A 26,083-nucleotide genomic window follows, 5' to 3' on the forward strand; every position below is an offset into this window, starting at 1 on the left:
CATATTTATGGCCCCACAGAGAGAAGAGTCTCTCAGCTGGTTTCAGACAGAGCCTCTGTAGCTGGCATGGCATTACTGACCCGTTGTCTGGTTGAATGATAACATAACCTTGCACATTCACCCTGTAATAAAGGTACAGGAGGAAACAAGAAGAACCAGAGGTGAAACAGCACCATATCATTTTCAGCAGTATGATTAGATTGTTTATTTCTTTACAGCCGGACATGTATCCTTCTTATCTACAAGCTGTGGTGAGCCAAAATGCCAAAAGCTTAAAACATAGCTGTATGAGGTCACCGTGGCATTAGTCAAATATTTTACTAAAGAAAAAGAAAAAGATGCTGTTCATTCTATTGAATTTATATACTGACACATGATAAAAATCCTGCCTCTACCAAAGATTCATGCAGGGAGACTCTTCAGTGGCTCAGCAAAAATGTGCAGCTGGTATGGATCACTTGATTTTTTTTTCCCAGTGGTTAGAACCATCATTCTTCTTAAACACATTTTCCAAAGATTTTAGAATGCATATAATTTACAAGTTTTGTTTATCAAATGCTATGGCTAAAGTTTATTATAAGGTTACAATACAGTAATTATTACATGACAAAGCTAACTGATTCACAACAGAACTACCCCTGTTCCTTTTATTCTTTGGGTAAGTACAACCCTTTTTTCTAACACAGTTCTAAACAAATTACGGGCAAATGTTGCTTCTCCCATATGTAGTACGTAGAAGCATCTGAGTGACTATGATGAAGTCATCACAGCTGAAGAACAGAAAACAACCTGAGGATGAAGAGAATCAGAAAATAATCTGATCCGGGGTCCAGAACATCTCCTTGGCTGCTGGGGTCTGCAGTGGCAGTGTATTAATGGATTACACGCAAGAGTGAGAATAAAAGGCAATGATCTTGGTTGAAGTTGGAACAATATAAGCTAATGAAACCTCTGGCCTTAAGTTTCATAGGTCTATGTGGTTTTACTTCAAAGTTGTATTTAGTCTTACTTAAGGTTCAAAGATCCTGGAAAAAAAAAAAGAATACTCTATCCAGGTTTGTAGTTAGTATTGTGTAATACGAATGAAAAAATTCCAAGTGATTCTCAACAAAATGTTTTATGAGTACGGTTCCTCACATTTCTTTCTCAGCCAAATATAAAAATGAACCCAGAAGTTTGGTTATGTATTTGAAATTGAGTGTTATGTTAAGCACTCCACTAGGCCCAGCCATTCTCTCAAATACTTTTAAATGGGCTTTCCCTGGCTTATCAATTACTGATTTAACAGTCAATTCATTTACTTGTGCAAATCTCTGGGTGTATGACCATGTTATATCAACAGCTGTAACTGCTGCCTGTGGATATTATCTTGGACAAAATGGATGACTCAGTGCATCTTCTCACAAAAATTTGAGGTGTGGTCACCTACTTCAGTATGTTTCTGTCTGGAATAGCAACCCTGAATGACATGCAGCATAAAAGAACAACTCGTGTAATGCTTTTGCTCTTTCTGAAAATTCTTTAACGTTCCAAATATTCAGAATGTCCTACACCATTTACTTCTGCCCAATAACATCAGTTAGGAAGCGATAATTTTTCAGGAATACAATTTACTCACAGTTCTCCTTAGGAAAAAATTCCTCCTTCAGCATTGTTCTTCCCACTCAGTTAGCTAGACTGAACTCCTTCAAGCCAGAATTGCTTGCCTTCTTTTCCAGCTGCCCTAGAAAAGTTATGGGAGAGATATCACCCTCACATTCTTCTTACATTTCTTCCTAATGAATGACAAAATTTGAACAATGCCAGGATGATCCACTATATGGATCCTAGTAGTACAACCCAATGTATTGAACCAAATACCTTAATGTGATTAAGAATCACAACATGGTTTGTTGATTTTCGTTTGTTTGTTTGTTTGGAGGGGGTTCAGAAATCCATTCCTGGGGTTCTGAACTGTCAACCCTGAGCAACGGGAAAACAAAAGCCAGTTCAATACAACTTTTTTGAAAACCTTTAAAGAAAGTTTCCAAAACTGGTCTGGAACTCTGAGTATCCTCTACTAATCAATTCTGGCTAACCAAGCTTGTAGAAGTAGATCCATTGCCTTGGCTTCACTCTGTCTCTTTTTATTGATCAGGTTCCTTTGATAACTAGAAAGAACACACCTGGAGATTACAGCTCTGGCTACACCTCAGAGAGAGCTCTCCAGTGAGGAGATCGTGGTTGCTAGGACACACCTCTCCATTTTAATATATGCATGTTTCAAAGTAAACAGAAGTGCTCATAACATATTTGCATTCCCAAATATTCACACTGATTTTGGAGTATGAGCATTCTACAAAACACTGGGGAAAAAAATGCAAGTATGCATCTCAAACATCCCATATTCATTTACTTTTTTTGTGGACTAACATCCATAGGCGGTCCCAGTCCTGAATTCAGACTCTCTCTGTTGTAGAGGCTGACTCTTTACCCCAGGGTTTAACATAACACTGCACCATAAAGGAAACACTAGTTCACATTCCAGCCCTTTCGCTAAATGGAATGGAAACTGTATACACTCATTCCAGGTACAAAATTAATCTCTTCCTAGTGCTCACTGGCCTATTAGCTTGGCAGCCTTTCAGCACTATGCTTTTAGAGCATTGACACGTTTGAAAGAAGAAAATAACGAGTCTTTAAACTCCTGTTTATAGAATTGAAAATTCTTTGATTCTGTTTCAAAATCACGATGATCATGACATAAAACAGGAGAGTTGTGTGTAAAATGAGTTGTATGCAAGATCTCTGTTATTCACATGCATGTTAAACCTTCTGAGTATGAAAAGACCTGTTTACTTGAAGAAGAAACACTATGGCTTAATGAACTTCACTATTTTGGTAATATGCTACACGTTTACAAAAGATCAACTTCAGAGACTTTTTCTGATGTGTATTTCCCACATTTTTTTTGCAACTATATTTTTATGTTGCTATACAAAATAATATACAGTGGTCCTTATGAAGTACATATTATTTAATATATAATAGAATTGTAAAGGTGTAACCACATCTGTTCACACTGATCTTCCAGAACTGTATAACTTAACTTTTTATCCTAGTTAAAAAGATACTAGTTATTTTGGCAAAAAGGTGCTAAGTTATTTTTTTCCCTATGTTTTGTGTATATAGTATAGACAAATATATTCTGTATATGCCACACGATGAATATGCAACAGTCTCTTTTTTTATATGTATCCTGATCCATAGGATCCATACCTTTGAGTCACTATTTCTAAATAAGTGTATCTTCTTGAGAAGATAACGGAATTCAGACAACAACTCCATTTTCTGTTTCTCACAACACTGGTGGCTCCTCTTAGCTGTGGAAGCCTCTAGAAAAAGAGAAGGAAAAGGTTAATTGTCTTGTCACTTGCCCAAGTTTTACACTGCTGTGGCATCACTTCCACTTTACACCGTCTCAGAAGTCCAATTCAGACTTTTCACTAAAATCTTCCTATGCAGATGCACTGACAGCAAAGGCCACCCCTTACCGGAGGGGCCCGAGCACGTTCCCTCAGTGGGCGCGGGGCTCTGCGGAGCCGCCCCCCAGGTACCATTCCCCGCCAGAGACTTCGCTCCCCATCGCAGCCGAGCCGTGGCCTTCTCCAAGCCTGGAGCCTCCAAGTCCGAAGTGGCTCCCAGAGCCTGGCGAAGGCACCCCCGGGCCCGGCCGAGGGGCAGCTCGTGGCCGAGCGGCCGCCACCCGGCGCTGTGGCCCAAGCTCAGGGGGCTGCAAAGCGCGCCCAGGTGCGGCGGGCGGGGCGGGGGCGGCCCGCGGGGTGGCAGGTGACAAAACCCGCCTGTCATCCGCCCCCGGCGCGGGGCGGCGGCCGTTAAATAACGGGGGGACAGCACCACTCCCTCTGCGAGCAGGGCGGGCGCTGCCGCCGCCTCGGGCCGCCTCATGACTGACCCGTGCGTCGGATGCTTCGTGGCCCCGTCGGACTCGGAGTCCGTGAGTACTTTCCCGGCGGGCGCACGGGCGGCTTCGGGACCTCGGGCTTATGCGGTGCTGGGAGGGCGGGAAGCTCCGCTGGAGGCTCCGAGCGGCGGCTGCGCTCCTGAGGGGGCCGGGCCCAGGGTCTGTCCCGGCGCCGCCCCGCCGGCCGCACGTGGCAGCGCCGCGAAGGCTTCACGGGGCGGCGGGGACGGAGCGGGCCCGGGAGCGCGAACGGCGCGGGCGGGAGAGCGGCCCCGCCACGGCCGCGTCCCCTCAGCGCCTCACGGGGAACTGCCCCGTCCCGGGAGGGGACGAGCCGCCTTCGGGCCTTAACTTTTCGACGACTTTTTGTGTGTGTGTGTGTGTGTGTGTGTGTCTGTGTGTGTGTGTTTACTATTTTGTAACTGCCAGAGGACACGGTTCTTTGCCCTTTCTATTAGCACGCTTAGGCGTTGCGCATTTAGATGGTGGTTAATTGCTACCTTGTAAAGCCTTTGATAGCAGTAAGGGAAGTGTTTCTGTGGTCATAGGAAGCTATTGAAATATACATTTGTATACACGAAATCACTAACAAATTGGCGGCAATATTACAGGCTTGCTATCAGATGCCTTCTGGAAGGCCCTCTAGTTTCATTTTACTCGTTCTGCTAGTTAAGGTAAATTCTCAGATTTAGCTTTGGCACTGGAGTTTTCAATGAGTTACACAAGCACTGTTTTTTTGTGTTATGAGTTAACGTCTAAGGTTGCTTTCCTCCTGCATTCAAATATCATATCTTGTGTTTTGGGAGTGCCTTTTCTTTCTCAACTACCAAGAATCTGGAACCTGGTTGAGCTCTCCTGAGCAAACTTTCTGACTGTGTTTATTACTCATAGGTGAATGTCACTTATGCTCTTCTACAAAGATCTCTACAAACCAAAAAGGCAACTCTCAAGGAAAGTGCAGCAATACTTTAATCCCTTTTTTTCCCCTTTACATCCTAATATATCTGTTCCTGGAACACTTCTTGCGGTTCTTCTTGTAGCCAAATCAGCACGTGTTACCTTCAAAAATTGAACGGCTTATCTGTGAAATAGATCATCTTAATTACATCATTTCATTTGATGTGTGCTTCAGTTGGTCATTTTTTCAGTTGCTGTATGTCTGCTTTGAAAGGCAGTTTTGAAATAGCAAATGTTTTTTAATCTCAGGGATACTTCTATTAAAAAAAAAGGCAACAACAAGAACAGAAAAAAAAATCAATCCTCTGACTCTTACGGTCTCATGTGAATAAAAGATACTTCCTCAGCTATTGAGTGACTGACTGTCCCTATTCTCATTCTAGTTTTTTTCATCCTTTCAACTATTTTTAAGCCATTGTAATTAGATAAATGGTACTGATATTAATTTTATTTGGGATAGCAAACCAAAAATACAAATGTGCAGGATTTAAGGATTTTAGCTAACACAGCAGTCGTTCATCTACGTGTGCAAACTTAGAGCTGGAGAACCTATGATAGATAAATCACGGAAGTCCATTGTTCAAAGTCAAGATGCCAAAGGCAGCTTTGGAAGTCTTCAATGAAGGGAATTCTTAGGTGGGAAAGAAGACTGGATATAAGTTTTGAACATTTTGTGAATGCCAGAGACCATCCCAAATATGTTACTATTTTGCTAATGCAGAAAGTTGTGCGTTTGAGGGAAGGGAAAAGAAAAAGAAAAGTCTGCAAAGCCATGTTGTTATATTAGAAATTGTGTTTGCCTGGACAATCTGAGTCCATCACCCTCTATATTATGGTATTCATTTAATTATTTCTAATTATGTGCCTTCCAGGCACATGGTTCACTCAGCACACGTAAAGGATAATGCTGACTTATTGGGGATCTTTGCTGTGCCTTTTGTCCTCTTTAATGAAATAATTGGATAGTCATACTGTAAGACATAAAACTGAACTGTGGTGCACACATACCTGCAAGCCCTTTGGCATTTCTTATCCAACTTTGCAGCCTGGTTTTGGGGTTTTTTTCAACATGTATTTTAAGGTTATTTATCATTTAAGCAAAAAACTGCAGTGAAACTCAGAGAGCCATGATCATGGCAATACGACAGGATTCAAAGGGCAGAGCCTGTCAAAGGGACTTCACACATTGAATCTTTACCTCGCTGGGCTTATTGATAACATTAAACATACTGTTAAGTAAGCAACTGGAGAGGGATCAGACTTTTGTTTTGTAAATGGATTTTGTAGCTGTTTGCTAAGTCTCCATTCCCGATCTCTGTACCCTTCTGCATTGGCCCCCATCTATTCCTGTCCTTCCCATCTCCCCTCAGATCTGTCACCTAAGCATGCTTCTTTCTCTAGAGGGGGGGAATTTGCAGAACCAATTTTATTTTTCTTCTACACCATCCAGATGTTTTGAATGCAGTGTATTCAGAACAGGCATTCGCTCTCCTCTCTGTTTTGGTACCTGTTGTTAGACTGGCCACTTCCTTCATCTAACAGTAGTATTTTGATTAAAATTTATGTTCAGTCCTTGCATACCCTGCAGTCTAGGGCTTCTCCAGTCTCTGCTGCTTCATAAATGTGTATGAATTCACCCTTGCTGTACCATTGTGGTGAGGAAACATTCCTTTTCCTATCCACAGAAGAGAGGGAGGTCCATGATCACACCACTGATCACTCAGAGGTGTGAAGCACTGACAGTGGGAGCTGCACATGAAACCCCCAGTGTCTTACAGTCAGGTTTTTCAAAGATCACAGAGGGAGTTGAGCCAGGGGTTTAGGTGCATGTGTTCAGCCTACATCCAATACTTCTGGTGCAAAGCCCTCAGGAACATTAGCATTTCTTTCATTCTAGTCCAGAAAAGTGTCACTCAGAATATTGATTCTCACAGTTGGTCTTCTATTCATTTTAATATGCATAAAATTTCCTTTTATATATTTCTTGCCCCTTTTGTGAGTACAAACAAACATATTTATAAATTTATGCATCACTATTTAAGTGCAGACTGTTTAGTAGATGATGTACTTCAGTTTTTTTGGTCTTTCCCATATTGCTTCATACTTCCAAAGTCAGTTCTTACACCATGACTGGAACCAAATGCTGCTTCCTAGTGAAAAGTAATGTATGATATGTGGAGTGTCAGGCAATTCATCAGGAGTAAGGAGGAGATGGCCCTAAGGCAAACAGTTTGCTCTTTAGAATATAATGGTTACTTAACCCTTTAACTCATAGAACACATGTATAAAGAACAAACTGGAGGGAAAAATCCTTCTCAAGAAGAAATGTTAATTCTCTGTCTTGAAAAGTTTGTAAATGAGAACAAATCCTTAGCCCATCAGTGTTGATATTTATGAGCAACTCTTTTAAATTATAAAAAGTGTATTTGAGTTTGTTTCTTGTGAACTATGGATAGTTACTTTAGTGCCATGTTCACCAAATGAAACATAGTTGCAGGCATGTTATTTTTTTTCTGCCTAAGTTCAACCCTGATTATTGTGCATTTGTTTTCAACAAGAGCTGAAATAACTATATTACTGTAATGTAGTTTCTTCATTCTGTAAGATACTTAAAGAAATACTGATGCTCAACTTGAATCCTAAACCATTGGAAAGCAAATCAGAAGCAGTTTTAGGAAGTACAGTACTCATGAGTACCCTCATGAGTACCCTCGTCAGTAGTGCTAGCCTTGCATTATTTTTTGCTGGGTTACCTTTTTGTGAAAAGCCACACAGAAACTGGAGACGTGAACACATTTTGCACAGGAGAGACAAATGAAATTGTCTAGATAGCTGCTTTCAAATCCACAGAATAAACTTGGTGAAGAATAAGGGCCAATCTTACTCTGAAAGCTGTGACCAGTTGCTTGCTGTTTATATCCACAGATACTTTTACCTGCAATAGTGTACAAGTAATTTTGGATACAGTTCCCATTTATTATTATTTTTAAATAAATTTGACTCTTCCCTTTTATGTGAAGTGGCATGCATTGGTATTTGCTGATGACTTTTAGGCTGCTGTCTACCTGCTCTTGGGTCAGTAGTGCTTTTAAGACTCAGTATGTTTATTTTGTTACATTTTTCTTCCTTTGATACAATATTTACAGAGGAAAATTATTTTTAACTATGTTATTCTTTGCATGGCTTCTGTTTTCATTTTCAAATAGCTGGTTTAGACCCAGACCGAACCAAGTACTTAAGCATATGTGCAACTTTAAGCCCAGGGACTATTCACAACCTTAGAAATTGCATGCAAATTTATGTCCCTGGGGCAGATCAAACCCAGAGAAGCAGTTGTGGAGTTTATCATACGGATTTTGGATTAGAAATCCTGTTGATTTAAGGCCTGAATAGTCTGTTTGGCTGAAGGGCAGTTAATGGGCATTCTGATTCCAAGAAGGTAAAGCAGAGTCCTACGTCTGAAGAGGTGAACATAAAACTGTTTAGAAATTTTAAGATAAACACATGGGACCACAGCATGGTGTGAGAGAAAGAATGTTGTACAGTGCTAACTCTTAACTTCTAATTCCTGTTTTTAAGGAAATAAAAGGACAGATTTGCTAATTGTCACTGATAGCCCACTATCTTTTAGTTAGTCCAAACTTTCTGGGTTAAGGGTATGTTGTATTTTTCTCTCTTTCTACAAAAAAAAGGAAAGAGCAGTTCCTTAGAAAAGGTTCAGCACAAAGCCCTCGGTTGCTCCTGAAGGGGTTAACACCGCAAAACTCTGGGAGACATCTGGCAGAAGCTGTGGGTGTTGGGTGTGGCAGATCCCAGGGCCGTACCAGTCTCTACAAGGGAGCTGTCATCCTCCTTGATTTATCCTTCCCTAATGTCACGGGGTATGGATGTTGAAACTGTGGCTAGAATGTGAAATACGAAAAACATGAAGATTATGATTTAGTGTCTGGGGAGGCTCATTGTTGGCCTCTGTTCACAAGTTGTAAGCATTGGAGGTAGCTTGACACAGGTTACAAAATCTGGTATGTAGCACAAAAAAAAAAAAAGGCAGGAATATTTTGGCGTTCGGAACTCCTACATGTGTTAGTGCACAGGAATGAGTGACGGCAACAATGATATCAAAGGCTGTGCTGATGATATATTACGTTGGAAGCACATCGAAGGTGCTTGTAAATAACATTTAGATAAATGTACTTTCTGGTCCTTCATTTGCAAATAAATATAATAGGTACAGTAGATGAACAAAGTAGTGAACTAACTGTCTTTAGTAAAGACTGTTTGGATAAAGAACTGATAAATTAACAGAGATCAAATGGAAGTGTATTATCCTCATGGTTTGGCATCTTTTTGAATCTGACATCAGTAAGAAGCTAAGTTTTAGAATAGGTTTACATGCAGTTTTTCATACTAAAATTGATTTCATTCTCGACGTTTTTCTATCCTCATACAGATAAATATTCCATAATTACAGTAGTTTGATCAAAATGAATACTGTGGATTTGTGTCAGAATATCCCCATAGAATAAAGGTTAACCAAGAGAAATAAGTTTACTGCATAAAATTGTTTTGCTTTTTTCACTTTCTTAAAGCATAATCATAAATGGGATTGTGCTTTCATAATGGCAGAATACAGATGTCATAGTCATAGAAGCTGTTAGCGCTTAACTATTATTGTATCTAGTATCTAAAAAATTCTGAGACAGCATGATGTATGTAAAGTCTCACAGGTAAAGTTCTATTCTTTTGGACTTATATGTATTATTTGATTGGATGATAAGTCTATTATTTTCAATAAAAGTCATGTATTTTCAAAGTAAGTGAAACTGTTCTCTGCAATTCAGTTTTCTAAAATAGTGCTTGCTTTAGAAATATCTAAGAGCTCGGTAGGATATCTAGGCTCAAATAAGTTGTAACTTAGCCACTTGAGGCAGAAATTGGAGCCTGATTCATAATAAATAAGGTCCAAATTGGGAAATGGATTTTGATGGATTCAGGTATAATCGAGGTGTGAATTCAGGTATGAATTCCTAGGAGTGAAGGGTATTTGTGCTGGAGTCATGGATGCAATTTTATTTGTTGGAGAAATCCTGTAACAGGACCTGAAGAACTGTTCCTGCCTTCTTTATCATTCTAATAAACTGGTATTGACTGTGGAGCAAGAGCAGTGCTAAATTCTTGTTGAGGAAAAAACACAATTAGATTTTTAAAATACTGTGTTTAATATATAAACCAGTATGTTTAAAGTCTTATTTATATGATTTTTTTTCTCTATTTATCTGGGTTTTTTGTTGTCGAGTTTTTTTGTGATCTGATTTGTTGAGTGCAGTTATTTTAAAGGACAGAAGTAGGGTTATGCTGTTACTGAGGTCTTTTAAATTGACATTTTTTTGCCAGAGACTGTTACTCACACTGACAGCCAGGTAGTTGTTTTCATCTAAACACACCCGGACGTACGATAAAAACACTACAAATCAGTTTATACATCCAGGAACATCTGTGAAACTACTGGTTTTAGAGATGCTTTGTCAAATGTGTTTAGAAAGCTGCAGTAATTTCTGAAATTTAGGGTAGGATTGTTTTGAAACGTTGCTGACATCATGTTCCCTAAGCAGTTCTGCAGCCTGAATTGTATTGGGATCCCACACTAACCTGCTTTAAAGCACTGAAGTTGCTGCTTTTCCTGTACCTTTCTTTGTATGCTGGAGTCTGTCTTGGCATCACTTTGTATTAACTTTATACAGATCTAGGTGATTCACCTGATGCAATAGAAGCTGAAGGGCAGTGAAGACTTAGGTATCAAATATGTGTTACTCAGTGGGTTATCTTTCTCAATATCTTTGCTGTCTGAATCTTGTTTGGATTACCAGGTCATTTTATTTCAGTTATATTGTTGAGATCTCTGTATAATCTTATTTTTGCCTTCTCGTGTTCTCATGTAGTACCATCTGAGCTCATACATATGAAGAAGTCTGGAATAGTGGAATACAAAGCCAATAGACTTTATTAAAAAAAAAAATCAGTAGTAAAAATGGAAAAAAAAAAAGTAATCCCAAAAAAAGAGCATCACAATATCATAGATATTCTTTCACAAAATTATGTAGATTTGGACTAGTCAGGACATCTGGAGGGAATCTGAAGCCAGAGAAAATGGCTCAGCTATACAAGGCCAAATTAAAAAAAAAAAAAAAAAAAAAAAAGGCAGCTAGATGGATTCATTCTATATGCATAAACCAGGAAATGAACAAAGTGATGAGTTGTAAGATCAGACAATGATGTGCTAATATATAATGTCAACTACCCAGTATCTCTCATAAACATGGTATGTTTATGAAAACAAAAATCAGCATTTTTCAGAAACAAAAGCTGTAGTTTTGCTATCCTGCCACCCTGCTGTGTGCAGGAAAGTAAACAGCTGAGAGAGCATGTGCCAGGGGAGTTCTGCTGCTGCCTTTGGTGCCTCCACAGCTGTGTGTGACTGGTAATGCATGAGATACTTAGGGCTGGTTACTCGTGTCTTGTCATGATCAGGCAGTGGCCCTGCTCAACGTCCAGGGAGGATTTTCCTGATAAATATAGGTATGGGTGTCTAAGAACCAGGCTACTCTGCTGGTTTGCATCACACTTTCCTGCAAAAATGAGGTCAGCTGCTTTTCCATTTATGGATGCCTTCATTTAGGAGATATGTTGGAGCAAGCTAAAAGTCTTCACAGAGAGAAGGATTGTTCTTAATAGCTACAGAAAGCCCATGGGCTCACAGTTTGAAAGGCCCTTTTAATTATATGAAAGGATCTAAAGGCATGCATAAATTCAAACATGTTGAAATTTGGTTTCCCAAAAGTCTTTGGATCTTTCTAAAATCACACCTTTCCAAAGTGAGACCGCACTTGAGGAAGTTTGATGCATTTTTAAGAGCTTTATTTCAGGTACTGAGAATAAATAGTTAGAAATACGTTGTTACATCATCTTCCATTGGGTTGTTTTTGTTTACTTAGCCTACTCACTACCTTACAAACTGATAATGAAGAATCTAGAGACCTAAAGTGAGGCTGTTTTAATTATTATACCTGTCTTAAAACAGTGATAGATGTGGAAAATTTGGAAGGATGAAAGCAAAGAAGAGTTTTTTGGTTGCAAAACTGTTGCATACTTTTCTGAATCTTGCTCTACATAGCAAAACAGCTTTATTTGTGCAAGAAAAGGAAAAATATTTTTAGGACACGGGTTTTTCTTAGGCAAATCCCATTCAAGACCATGAATATTTTTGCTAGCTGTGAATAGGCTTTCGATCATCGGAGTCTTAATAAATTAATCCTGTTGGGTTTATTCATCCTCTGTAAAGAGACTGTTTGAATCACATGCTTAATTTGGAACATCCAGTTTTGTTGTGTTTTTTTTTTTCATAATGATGCTAAAAACAACTTGTTTTGTTGTTGTTTAGAGTATGTCTGTGGGAAAATATACAGGAAAGTATAGTATATAGCCTAGCTCAAGTCTAAACATGATTGCTAACGTATATACAATTAAATGAAACACCTTCAAGATTTGAATCTAACCTGTCAGTCGGTTGCCACATTACCAGAACTTAAAATCTATAGACCCTTCTTGGGTCAGTTACTATTAATAATCCAGAATTTGATGTGAATGTAAGCTTAGCATTTTATCTTTGCCGTTTGGATTTTTTTTGTATTTTAAGATGCAAGTTCGTAACTGAGAATTCTATATATTTTAAGGAATAACATTTCAAGCAGTAAGATTTCTAACTTGACTGCAGGCTTTTGGGAACTTCTGGTGACCCATGACTTTTGTGACCACTGTGATAAATAAGATTCAGGTTGGAAGCTACTTACTCAAACTGGAACTGTTCCTCCATTAAATCAGGGAAATTATTCCTTTGAGTAGCTGTTCAGGAGTGTGGATAAGACATTCACAATCTGTCTGACAAACCACATGCATATTTTCCAAGAGTGCTACACATTAGCTTCTGTTCAGTCAAGCAGTTGCTCTCTGTGTAGCTAAATCCTCTTCAGGTTGAAGTAAATATGATATTCTTTGCTTTCTGTCCTAAACATTACGTAGGAGTGCTGTGTGCTGTTAAATAGCTTTCATTCTCCACCCAGATGTAGCTGTATTTCAATGAGGAGTGAAATGATCCTTGTGTATCTCTTTCCTCACTTGCCATAGAGGCGGGTGGGGGGGTAATGAATTGGTTGTAAAGGAGTTTGCAGAGCTCACATGGAATGCACGGCTACGGAAGTTTGAAGTTATTTACTTTCAAGATGAATAGTTCTTTAAGAGATGGGTTAAGCAGTCTGGTTAATATACAAGACATTAAGTCTCTAAAAAGTCGTTGTACATATCATTTGAAACAGCATAAACCCCTCCCTCCATCTTAAGTTTACAGCAATAATAAGCCTTGCAGATGCTTTTCCTGGGAATTAAGGACCAGCTGGGGTAAACAGACCTCAAACTATCCTCTTAGCCAGTCATTAATCTTCAGGGAAAGCCTGTGCTTTGATCATTATTGCTAAAATATGCCTAGTGCAGCCTGGTCTTACATGCCAGTAAAAGCGAAGTAGTATTTTGTCAAAACATGAATATTCTTTTGTTTGTCAAGTAGCCCTGTCTTGGACTCATTTTTGATGTGTGTAAACATGCTTGTGTATATGTGCACACACAAACAGACATGAGGGCATGAGTTTCCCAGTTACATTATTCATTCTGCATTTACAGCACTCTAAATTAAGTGGGGTGTCTTAGTCACCACTGTTGTATCGATCAACCTTTTAGTCAGCTTTGGTTCTTCTCAAAACTTGTGAAAAGTCTTGGATCAGGCATCTTTGGTTTTGAAAATGGCTAAGAAATATTTTATCCATTTCTGACCTTATGGAGGCCTACTTTAAATTATGCCAGTGCACCTCACTGAGGACCAAAAAGAATCAGGAACTGTGTGCAGCATATTCCATCCCAGCCTGGCCTATCCTGATGTAACTAGTTGAATGAGAATTGTGTTGGTGGTGTTGGTACTCAAGTCTGACAGTTCCCAACCAATTTTTCCTTTTATTTTTGGAAGGGACTTGTGCTGTACAATGTATCTAGTAAATAATCCCAGGTTTCACAAGTCAGCTGTGGTACAGTATTTCTGCATACAGGTCATGGAGCTGAAAGTCCAGCAAGCAACCTTCCTGGATTTCCAGGCTTTAGTTTTCCTGAAGTGTGGCAAATACAGAACTCTGAGACTGGGGGGTTCCACGAATCACTCTGCTTCCCCAATCAACTTGCCGTGTGTTGTGTGTTAGACAGTGTCTTCTGGTCAAGAACTAACAAGAAAACAATGTGTACTTCAGATATTTGCTGCTTTTTTGCAAAATAACCTGTACTAGTTTGCCAACTTAAGCCTGGATTAAGAAAGATATTCCATGTCTGTAGAGTTAAAATGTTAAAGTTTTACTAGAGACAGCAATTCTTGGTGAATTTCTACAAACATCACTGAATTTGAGACAATATTGGTACTTCTTTAAGGAAGAAAATTCCCCTAATTTTCTTCTGTAGTTAACTCTCCATTTATTGGGGGAGTGGGGGAATTACTCTTTTTGTGTGTGCGTGTTTGCTGTCAGAAGCAGAGGTTGTGTGGTGCCCTGTTGCATGAGGCATCAGGCACTGCAGTGACAAGGAAGGAGCTGTAGTGAGGTACGTGGAGTTTACAACTGAATTGTATTGAATAGATGCAGAACAAGAGCTGTTTCACAACCTGTGTCCTTTGCCCTAAAAGAGACTTTTGGATCTTTCCCGCTACCGCCAGTGTTGATTTTCTTTGTTCTGTGTCCCCTAAGGGGAATCATCAAAGTAGCAAGAGAAGGAAATCATTCTTATATCTTCTTGCCAACAGCATTTTCCCTATTTTACTATAAATGAGCACCATGGAGGAAGTGGAGAGAGGGGAAAAATAATTCTGCAGATCCTTAAACACCCTGAGCAAAATCTCAGCTGTTGCAGAGTGTGAAACTTGTGGTTGCCTTTGAGAGCCCTGATGGACCTTCTTGCAAAAATCAGGCAGCTGGAATGAAGGCTCCTGCTGGTAGAGGGCTGAGTATAATCAATTACTGTATGGTGTGATCAAAGTACATTGTGTACTGCATATATAATGGGAACTTAAAATAATTTTTTCTATGTTTAAGTTGTATATTTTATGTTACAAGAATCCCCCTCTGTGATACACTGCTCTTGGCTTTAGTGGGCAAAATCCTGTTGCACTTCACTTGCTCCCCAGTGCAGTTGCCCATGCAATTTTTCATTGTTGTATGAAAAGAATATTTCAGAAAACAGCAGTCAATACAGTTGTTTGATCTTGTGTCTTGGTATGAGAATTTTTTTTTACAACCCCCTCTCCCAAAAGTACAAAGCAATAAATAGCTAGGCTTGGTGCTCTGTAAAAATAGGCTTTTGACCTCTCCATTTATTGGTATACCTTTAACCTTGCAGGTTTCTGAAAGGCTCTGCTTGGTGCCGTTTCCCTCTCTGTAAGAAGAGAAAGTACTGCTAAAGTGTGGCAGCAGTGTAGCATTAGTTTATTTTCTGAGCAGTTTTTAAACTGTTTCTCATATATTGAGAGTCTTTAGTCGAAAAGTTGCAATTTATCTCTGTAAATTTATCAGTGTTTAACTAACTGTGCTGCCTCTGTAGTCACTTCAGCTACAGTAGGTAAGTAAATCAAGGTGTCCAATTTAAATTCATTACAAAATCTGTATCATTATGATGTTTAGCCCATCCCCATCATCCCCTCGAAGTTACTTTGGTTTCCTTATTAGTAGACATCCCTGGATGTCTCTGGCCTGGAAAGTCACTTGAAAATTCCTGTCTGCTTCCTGTGCTGCAGGAAAACTGCCTGCATGTTCCCCAGTCTCACAGAACCATTGCCAGCATTTTTCTTTTGCTTCCTAGCAACTGCCAATTTGGCAAAAATGAATGTGTGGGACCTGGAATTTTCTAAACTGCAAGAGATGCAGAAACAAGGGTCTGTTTGTATTGCATGGATATGTTTTATAGTACTTTCAATAGCAAAGAGGTGTCAGTGTCACCAGCCTGCCAGCATGAGAGATCAAGGAATAAATTTTCAGGGCAAAAGATATCCCTTCTCTGTAAGAAGTGTTTGTAGAAGAGAGTAAAGCAGAATGGAGAAACCACGACTGTGCAGTGTGTGATACCATTTCTCTGTGTAACTAATGGTCTTCAGCCTTGGACAGTGTGCCCACACTCCAGCCAGGAGTGAGGATGCAAATTTAGCTGGGATGTATTTAGATGCACTGTTTTCAGATACTCATGGCAAGATAATCATGGCAGTATAAAACTGCCTGCTCACTTCAGTTTTGCAGCCCACACTCAGCTTTGTACATCTTCCATTATATTATTTTTGGTTTAAGCTTTGTCTGAGGTGTGTTGACACTCGCTGTCAACACCATGGAACACAGTGTGCACATGTGAAAAGTGTCACACCTCTGGCTCACCCCTCACTCAAGTGAAGGAAAAGCTATGTTGTCCTTGTGGTCTTTGCCCTACTTTTCACTTCTAGAAAGGGTGGTTTGTTCCTCCATCCTTACGATTGTGTAGGTTGCTGTCTCTTCATTTGATTTGGCCAATCCCAGTTGTCAAATTGCTTGTTGCTTGTTAAAAAATAAAAAAAACCCAACACCAAGCACCCAAACATTTGGGATTTTGTCATCCTTATTCCTCTTCTCTACTTGCATAATCTGCAGCCATGTTTTTGCATAGCCTTTCTGATAGGAACCAGGAAGCAACTTGCTTTGCACTGAGAATTCATAACTAAATTTTTTTTTAATGTTTTTTCTCTTCAAACACATTTAAATTCTAACATTTGAAGCACCTGATTATTTTTTTTCAGAGTGTTGGAAACAAGTTATCCCCTGGCTGAGATCTTGTACAAAACATTTCAGCCTGCAGCAAGCTTTTCTTTTTAATCTGGAGTTTTAGTAAACCCTCAAAAAATTGGGTTTATAATTGAAGTGACAGCACAACCCTAATTGTAGCACTGCTGGCACACCTCCATAACCAGAAGCATACATTGCTGCAATTTTGAAGAATAAAATTAATCCCTAGTATGCTAGTCAGTGGACTTTATGCTTCCTGCAGTTTTCTAGATCTGCAACTATTTTGGAAAAATCTAAGAATTATAATTTGTGGCATTGAGGATGGACTAACTATCTCTACAGTTGGCATAAATCAGTGTGGTTCAATTAGAGGCAGTGATATTGTGAGGATTAGCCTGAGGTGATACAGTGGCATAATAAATTTTGAAACTGTGTGTTTGTAACGTTTAGGGAGTTTGTGTTTTCTCAGATGGAATAGCTGGGTACGTTTATGTTTTTTTGTTTTGTGTACGATAATACTGAAAGTGGCTTGAAATTTCCAAGTCCCATTTTGTTCTAGGAAACATCTCTTCAGTAAAAAAAAAGGGGGGGCATCTTCCTTAACCGCTTTTCATACACAGCCTTATCTTTTCTGTGAGTTGTTGAATTTAAGAAAAATAAAAATGTTCTGTAAGAATTTGGATTGTGATCTTACATCAGACCCAAGTAGCCTGAGCTGCTGGGTGGTCCCAAGGATGCTGAATCCTGCCAGTCAGATTTTACATTGCATAGTGACAGATAAGGGTGAGGAAAATAGACTGGTGTCATCTTCTCGTGCATGTCTCATGATACTTGTTAGCTTATGAATGTGCAATTCTTTATATAATCACCTGTAATTCTCTGTGGTGTAACACATCTAGCCTTGGGACTCCAAGTCTTTGGCAGCCACATAATTGCACATGAGATACTGCTTGTTATTGTCAGTTGTCAGGAGTGACAAGTGGAGCAGAGTATCAAAACAGTCATATCTTAACAAGTGTGTGGGGGGGAAAAAGTATTTTGGAATTGCTTGTATTCAGCTCAGCAGCCAGAAGTCATGACCATGAGGGCAGCCTAGGGATCTCTGCTAATAGTTCTCAGTTAACTCAGGTCTAACCAGACTAGAGAAAATGGGCCTTTCACACCTAGCCAGGACTACTGACCTTTGCCTTGGCACTTCTGTCACTTTTTATAAACCTTTGCCACTGCCAGCAAAGCTTCTGCTGCCCCTGCTTCCAGTTGGAGGAGCAAAGTGCAGGCACAACCAGGCTTGACCTCACATGAAGCAAGCACAGGTCTAACAGAGCCGGTTTTGTTTGGTCTGTACATGCACAACAGAAGGTGCCCACTGCACGATTACTGGAATTTGCAGATCTGCGTGCCATGCCTTATCCCTCCATCCTGTTTTTCTAGAGGTGTGCCAGGGATACAAAGGCACAGTACCTTGTTAGCAGTTGATTCCCCTTCTCCCTGTGACAGAAGGGAAACTGATGGTTGAATGTTTATAGCAGATAAATGGTGACCCTGTCTTGAAAGAGTCTCTTCTGGCCCGGAGTGAGGTCTCCTTGTGCAAAGAGAGACTTAAATTGCAGATACTATTTCTTGTACTGCCTTTGTTGTATGGACTGATAAACATTTTGTCATTTAACATCTGTTAATCTAAGACACCTCACAAGTATCCTCTTAAAAGGGCACCTAAATGACAATGTAAATTAATGTGCTTAGCACTTCAGGCAAACCTGCACGTATTTAATGGTTTAACTGCACAATTATGAATTTAATATTTAGTATGAGTCCTGCCCCTCAGATCAAATGGCTCCGTGCTTCCACCACGGTCTGTATGGGGAGGTGTTCAAATCTTATTTGATTCTCCCTTGAAGAGTAAATGGGGGAGGCACATGACAGAAATCACTGTAAACATACCAGTCTGCATCACTTCCACCAGCAGTTCTCACTGGTGTTATCTCTGACACTCAGGCTAACTTTTTGTAACCATCATGCAACATCATGAGTAATAATCTGTTGTTAACACACTGTCCATCAGAAGTGTTTACTCACAGAGTGACAGCTAACACATCTGGACTACATACCATGTTTGATCTGAAATACCAGACTGGCTCTGCTGTAACAATGACAAAACCATGCCATGGTTTTGCAGTTCAAAGCATAAAATGTAAGGACTGTATGATGTCTGATTTAATTTAAAATATTTATATAAATATTGGTTATTGTAAAATATACATTAACAAATGCTGTCGAAAAGGAAGTTTGCAGTTTGTAGCAACAGACCTCTAGTAATTGCATTTTTGCAATGTAAAGTGTAATTGGTACTATTTCAAAGTTAAAACTATTCTTGAACTAGGTTTTCTAAATGTGCTGTTTAGTGAATGCACTGTACAGTAGCAACATAAAATGTAAAATCTATCTTACTACTTCTAGTAAAGGTCTTCTGTCAAAGCACTCCGTTTTGAAGCCGAGGTATCTCTATTGTCATCAAAGCTGTATTGATGTAAATCAGGAACTGATTTACTGCAGAGAAGGCTTTTTGGACATGGACTCTGTCTTTTGCAGATGCAAAGGGGGATCTGTAGGCAGCTCTCCCACCACCTGGGAGCCTCACACAGGGCTTCCTGTGGCCTGCAGTATTCCTGGGGGAATACTGCATCCATCCACTGCTGTGTGCCTTTCCATGGAACTAAAGGACCCAGAAGAGAAGAGCAGCTCAGCCCCAGCCTGCCTGAGTCCCTGCTGCAGCAGATCCAGAGCTGCTCACTTTTCCAGGGAAAACAGTAGCTGTTGTGGGCTCAGACCAAACAGAAAACATTTGCCCTCCAGCCTATTAAGTGGATAAACCAAACCCGACCATTTGCCTTGTTCATACCCCTCGTACATGCACAGTTGCAGCTGCATTTTTCTCTGGGAAGACATTCTTTTCACTTCTAACCATAGCCTATAACTTTTCCAGTAGACTGTCATTGTATTGACAGGATACAGGTATAATACTTGTCTGTGTATACAGACCAGAGCTTGCAATCTAATAAGATACATATTAGAAGAAATTTTAACATTTAATAGAAAGCTCATCGTTTTGGATCAATTAATTTAATAAATTGTTAGCTAGGACATAGTGGGTTTTTTCCTTCCAAAGATATAAACCATTTATATGCTTCAAGCTGACAGTTCGTGTGACTTAACCTTATCAAAACTCACAAGCAATAGGTTTTCCTTTTAGATTCCTGGTAAAGTTTTCTCTCAAGATTCCCTTGTATGTACCAAAAAAAATTATATAATAACCTTCCTAAATTAGATATTTATATTTTCAGAATGTAAGTGGAGGAGATGACAGCAGGGAAATAGGGATAACTGGAATGGGACAGACAGGAGGTAATGACTTTTATCTACTTCTCTGGATCAAGTTTAGCAGGATACTGTGTAATAAGCTTTTCTGTAGGCTGAAAAAGTCTGAGATGCATATGTTTATTGTTAAAGGTGAAGAATCAAATAGTGCTGGGTGGTTCATTTAGAATGATGCTGTAAGGCAAGATCAAGCACTCTTGCATGCCACATAAAAAAAATTATTAAATAGACATTCCATGACTGGAAAAATGAGGACTAAAGGGACTTATAAGACAGGAAAAAAATAATTATGCAGAGTTGTCTCCCAGTTCTTCCTTTAATGATCACTCTCCTTTATAGAGGAGCTCCACCTTTAGACAGAAATAATCACAAAACAACTGTAATTTATATAATTTTATTCCTTGAATCTACTGTACTGCTTAAGCCTAAGAGTGTCCTTTTGCTGTAATTCTTTATTCTAAGATGTAAGCATATTTAGTGGGTTTTTTCCTTTGGTCTTTTACACCCCAGGGGAAGAGCCCGTTTGGGGATTTTTGTAGCACTCCATCGTTCACAAGGTGCACAGAAAAGATTAGGTTCAAGAGAAAAATTTAAAATAATTTTGTTATCTAATAGAAATTAGAGCATTACTTTTAATTACTAAATAGCAGGGAAGGTACTGCAAAATGAAGAGTGGTGTGTAGGTATTCCCTGGAAAGACCTGATTCATGTCACAGGCTGAAATGAGATCCTTGGAAAACTGGAGACCTGACTGAGCCCTTTTTTGTTCCTGAAGAGGTCTGTAGGAGTGTGATGGGATTCCCAACTGCAGTTGATTGCACTGGTAGGAGCTTTCAAGCAAGCTGACTTTTTCTTATTCTTTTTCTTATTAGTGAATAGAAAAGATTTCCAGAGTGAAAGCAACTGGACTTGTGGATCCTTCTGCATCACATGAGCAGTTGCACTCTCTCTAGGTTATCTGCAGGTGAATTATTTCTAGAAATTGCAGCTCTTCATTAAATTTCTGTCTTGTAGTTCTAGAACTGTGAATGACTGCATGTCTTGTACTTTCTTTGGTTTGTGCAAGGAGATACCTGTGAGAAAAGCAGAAATACAGCACTTTGACCTTGAAGTTCCCGATTCTGGATTTATGACATGAACGCAATGCACTGGCACAGCATTTTGATGACCTCTTTACTTGCTTTCTGCAGGTTATAGTGATTAAAGTAATGGGGAAGCTGAGAGATGCTATCTTCTATTTCTCTGCACAGAAGGTACTCCTCAATTGTACTCAGTTGTTCACTTTATAAGTAGGTGGAACTATGTATGCTTTAAAGTTATAAATTTGATAAACATAGCAAAGTTAAAACTAGCCTTGAGAAAATTACTGAATTCCCTGGGCTAACAAGAGTCCTCTTGTTTATGTTTTCATATATTTCATTGGACAGTTTTTATTTTAAAGCCAGCTGTCACAACCTGATGTTTCCCAGCCTTCCCTGTTGGAACATGCGTGTGTTCTGGCATCAGTCTCCGTGGAATATCTGTTTGAACAAATGTAGTGTCAGGGCGTGCCAACTATGGCCAGTTGCATTTAGTTATAGCAGTTGCTGAATGTACCTGGAGGGTCGGCATTCAGGAGGGAGTGAAGTCAATTTTGGCATCTCTCTAATAATACTTTGACTTCAAACCTTGTGCCTCATCCTAGTATGTGAGGAAAAAATGACTTTTCTATCAAAGCTGGGATAGTTTGCCTGGCTGTGGGACCAGCATAGCTGTGAGGACTCGGTTTGCAGTTGGATCATGAAGGACATTGCAAAGGCTTAAGTGAAATGCAAGTCAAACTGAAACACTGATCCCTAAGACCACAGTAAAAGCTCCAAAACCATTAACTGCTCCCTGAATTGTCTCCTCCCACAGATTCCTTCTAGTTACAAGAGAATTTCTAAGGAAGAGGGACATTTTTATGTTGCCCGCAATGCAATTTTGACATTTTGTAGGAGCAGTATGTGTATAAGAATGCAAATAATTTATTAGAAACACTAATATATTAGGAACACTAGAATATATATTAGGCCTAACTGCAGCCCTAGCATTCAAAAGTGTAGAAGGTTCCCCTAAAACAACCCACTAAATTCACAGCTTCATTCATAGGAATTAATGCAATAGCATAAATGGTCCCTTCTGAAACTTGCAGGATGTTCATCTTTGCAGTTGTGACTGTTTGAAGTGAAAAAATCCAATAGGCTGTACTAGACTAGTTGCACACAAATCAAGTTGTCATTAATTACACTTTGGGAGAGCGTGCCCTTTTTGGAGTAAATTATTGTCAGGAAACTACAAAGCACAGCTAGATCATTGTGGAGGAATAGAAAGTCTGAAGAGTAACAGCCACTAAATCTAAAGAGTAACACATAAAGTGTTTGGGAAACTAGTAGATTCCAGTCAGTGAGTTAATATGGGTTTTAAGAGAAATATCCTAATTAATTGATTCAACCTGTAACAAATGTTATGTCTACAGGTAGGATAGATAAGAAATATTAAGAAAAGGAAATATTTCCTTTCACAAATGTAGGTAGGCTGTTCCTGACAACTCCCACTGACCTCCTGTTGAGATTCAATGAAATAGTGGATCACAGTTAATTTTGGGATCTGTCTGGTGCTGGGAACAATATGGAGCAAATACACCTCAGGATGGTTCTGCTGAGTGTTGTTTGAATACTGTCTGACATTCCTGGGAAGCACAAGTGTTGCTCCATCTTCTGTCTACTTTCATAGTTTTAGTGGGATGAAAAATGAGACATATTTATATCTGATTGTAACACTCCTCTTGGGGTGCAAGGAAGGAGCAGGAATTAGTTTGTGTCCTCTAAAGAGTGGACACACTCTGAAGGCTGTAAAATCTAACCAGTCCATTAATGTGACAGAAAGGGCTAGAAAAAGTCCCTGTTGTTTATTTTTCTTCAGTTCCAAATGATAAAGAAAAGCCATCTCAACCTAAGCAGGTTGAATACGCTGAATCATGACCATTGTCAAACCACTGCAAGGGAAAAAAGCTGAAGCTTCAAAGCAAACCCTGGAATTGCAAGCTGCAGGCACCAACCTATAATCCAAAGATGCCAAATCTACTTTATGTTCTGGCGTGTAGAAGGACCACTTACAGCAAAGTTACAAAATTCTGCACAGTTACACACAGATAAAATCTAAATTTGAATACCAATATACTGCTCCTTGATATTTGGCACTGCCTGAACCAGTTTGGGGCTGATTTGCTTTGGGGAAGTGGCATAGCTACCCTTGCATAGTTTTGTCCTGGCTTAAACCCTGGGAGGAAGACTCAATGCAAATGTGACTTTACTGCTTCCAGGCTTCAACTGGTACCTGCAGAGAGGTCTGCAGAGCTCTGTGAAATCGTAGGGTGTGAGTCAGCACTCTGCCCATGCACTGCTGTGCAGGTTTGACATGAGCCAACATTCATGGGGAGTCCGTGGGCCAGGAGATACTTTACAGGAGTAAGCCCACCAGCTGTTTGCTTGGCACTCAAGCTCTAATTCCATCCTCAGAAGTATTATTGCTACTTAAGTGCATACCTCCATGATACACCTTTTGTGAGAGGAGGTTACTCATTAAAGAAAAAGTTCTGCAGGGTCAAGCCCAAAGGAAAATGCGTGGTCACACTGAATGTAAGCTGTTAAGGTGTGTAGGTATTACACTAAAGTTGTATTGAATAAGGTGCTCCACACAGGGAAAGCTCTGGAAAACAGAGCACTAAGAGAGGTTCCAACACTGGCAGCAGCCAAGTCTAGTTTTCAGTCTTTAACCTCTTTCTAAATAGTTATTCTACTGCAATGTAGAAATAGTGTTTGACATCCACAGCTAGGACAGGCCCTTAAAAATATTTATTTAGGATAATTCGCAGCCATCTGAAATAATTCTGAACTTGTGTACACACATCAGCATGTTTTCATTGGGATGTGAGAGGGCCAAGTTTTAGAAATTTTTTGGGTTTTTTTTCTGATAGATGGAGAGAGGTTTTTCACAGTGCAAAGCCAGAGGATTTCAGTGATGGATATAACACACACAGTGCTACAGAATGGCTTACTCCAAAGAAGTAGGAAATGACAGCCATGTTATTTTTTCATATTACTATATGTGCGTTCCGTATAAAAATAATACAATGAGACTGATGGGAAAGTGGAATACTTTGTCAAATAGTGTTTAGATTTCTGTTGGCAGCCATGTATTTTCCCAACTTCAAATGACAATGTTTTTGTCCAAAGAGAAGTCTTTAATTTTCAATCTGATCTGAGTGATTTGCATACAAAGGATCTATGGCCAAAACCCCACTTAAATGTTGGTATTTTTATTGGTTTAAAAAGACTTGCGTCTGCACCCTTCATTTCAGAAGATCAACATCTCTCTCGAGATCTGTAGATAGATAGCAATTACAGAAAGCAGTTCGCCCACACATACAGTGGCTTAACTCTTTAATAACAGTTATTTTTGCAAAAAAAGCATGAACTTACCTCAATCAATACACTTCTGTTGTTCTGCAGAATTTCTTATTTCCTTCAGGGACATGAGCTGGTAGCAGGGTCACAGCAGTACAACTGTTGTGTTCACTCATGTCCACACGCTTGGACCTGATGATCCTTGTGGGTCCCCTCCATCTCGACATGTTCTGTGATTCTGTGACTTGGAGTAAAGCCTGAAGAGCTCGTAGTTTATTCTCCCCATATTAGTCCCAAAAAAAGAAATGAACAGTGAATACTTCTACAGCATGTAGTGCAGAAAAATGATGAATATCTTATGACTGAAAACTTAATTTAATGTTACCCTTGCTGATACTGAGGCAGCCTATGGTTTTGTATGAATATGTACGGGTTTATATTTTTTGATATGGTTTTATATCGTTTATATGAGGCAGCATATATGGTTTTATATAAACAATGAAAAAAAATGCTATCATGTGAGCTTTCAATGGTATTTAGGTAGTGCAAAGCCATGTTTTATACTGGACTATAAGAAAACTCAACTTGATACCTGCTATTTCTTTGTATTCTGGTGTTTCACTCATATCTTTTGCTTCCTTTGCTGTTTACACTTCTGGGATTTTGGATGAGTATTGATACTGTTATTTTGACTCCTGCAGAATCCAGTCTTGCTGTGGCAGTCGAAGACAAAACCTTCAAGCACCACAGGGGATGTCTTGGGGACCCTTCACTTCCATTCCTCTATTAGCCTCTAGTTACTCTTCCATAGGAGCCACAGCACATCGTTTATTCCTCCAAGGAGGAAAAGTTTTTTGGACAGGGAAAGTAGCATTCAGCAATTCTTTCACTAAAGATTTGAGGGAAGGAGTTGTGAAAAATCATAGCTAAGTTTGTCTTGCTCATTTTCTCTTGAAACATTTAACTGTTCTCTCCTATTTTATTTTTTTTTCCTCATTAATGCTCCAACACCAGAATCAAAGAATTTGCCCTGAAACCATTCCCAAACATGCTTTGGTGAAGGAGGAAAAGCCTCTGAAGCTGTGGAAATGTCGGATGGGTGCTATTGAGGTGAAAGGGCAAATTTGCTAATGGAGACTGTGGATGATGCAAAGTATTGTATAGCTGACATGCAAAAGGTATTTGGTATAGGGGCAGTTGCCAGAAATCTTTTTTGGCCCAGTATAACTCACAGGTGAGCAGAGCAATGGAAAAATCAGGAGAGAGCTGGAAAAAAAAAACCCCAAAACCCAACCCAATTAATTAAAAATCTTTTCTATCAACATAATTTAAAACATTCTTCACTATCTGGATGGGAGCAACACAGGAGGCACAAGTGTATGTGTGTATTTGTGTGTGTGTACTTACCTTCACACGTTTTTGCTTTTTACTTCTGTTCCTGGCACTGCCATCTGTGTCGGGTATCTCTGTTGCCTTTC

At 39.5% G+C, this 26,083-nt stretch overlaps 1 protein-coding gene and 1 long non-coding RNA gene across 3 annotated transcripts in view; one reads left to right on the forward strand and one right to left on the reverse strand.

Moving 5' to 3' along the window:
• Positions 1–303: 303 nt before the first annotated feature.
• LOC108492615 lies at positions 304–3,754 on the reverse strand. The gene is made up of 4 exons (XR_001873171.1): positions 3,534–3,754; positions 3,259–3,374; positions 1,619–1,723; positions 304–1,025 (listed from the first exon to the last, which is right to left on the reverse strand). It is a non-coding gene; the product is annotated as an uncharacterized LOC108492615 (long non-coding RNA).
• A 143-nt stretch (positions 3,755–3,897) lies between these two features.
• The window catches only part of BNC1 (basonuclin 1), a 75,134-nt gene continuing 52,948 nt past the window's right edge, over positions 3,898–26,083 (forward strand). The window contains exons 1-2 of one of the 2 annotated variants that reach the window (XM_017805122.1): positions 3,898–3,997; positions 21,369–21,431. In XM_017805122.1, coding sequence (XP_017660611.1) covers positions 3,947–3,997; positions 21,369–21,431 — 114 coding nt within the window. In that variant the 5' untranslated portion in view covers positions 3,898–3,946. The remainder of the gene's footprint in view (positions 3,998–21,368; positions 21,432–26,083) is intronic. The other variant, XM_017805123.1, reaches the window with a different exon arrangement.

Source organism: Lepidothrix coronata, unplaced genomic scaffold (genome assembly GCF_001604755.1).
Source record: "Lepidothrix coronata isolate B3197 unplaced genomic scaffold, Lepidothrix_coronata-1.0 Scaffold11, whole genome shotgun sequence".
Lineage (NCBI taxonomy): Eukaryota > Metazoa > Chordata > Aves > Passeriformes > Pipridae > Lepidothrix > Lepidothrix coronata.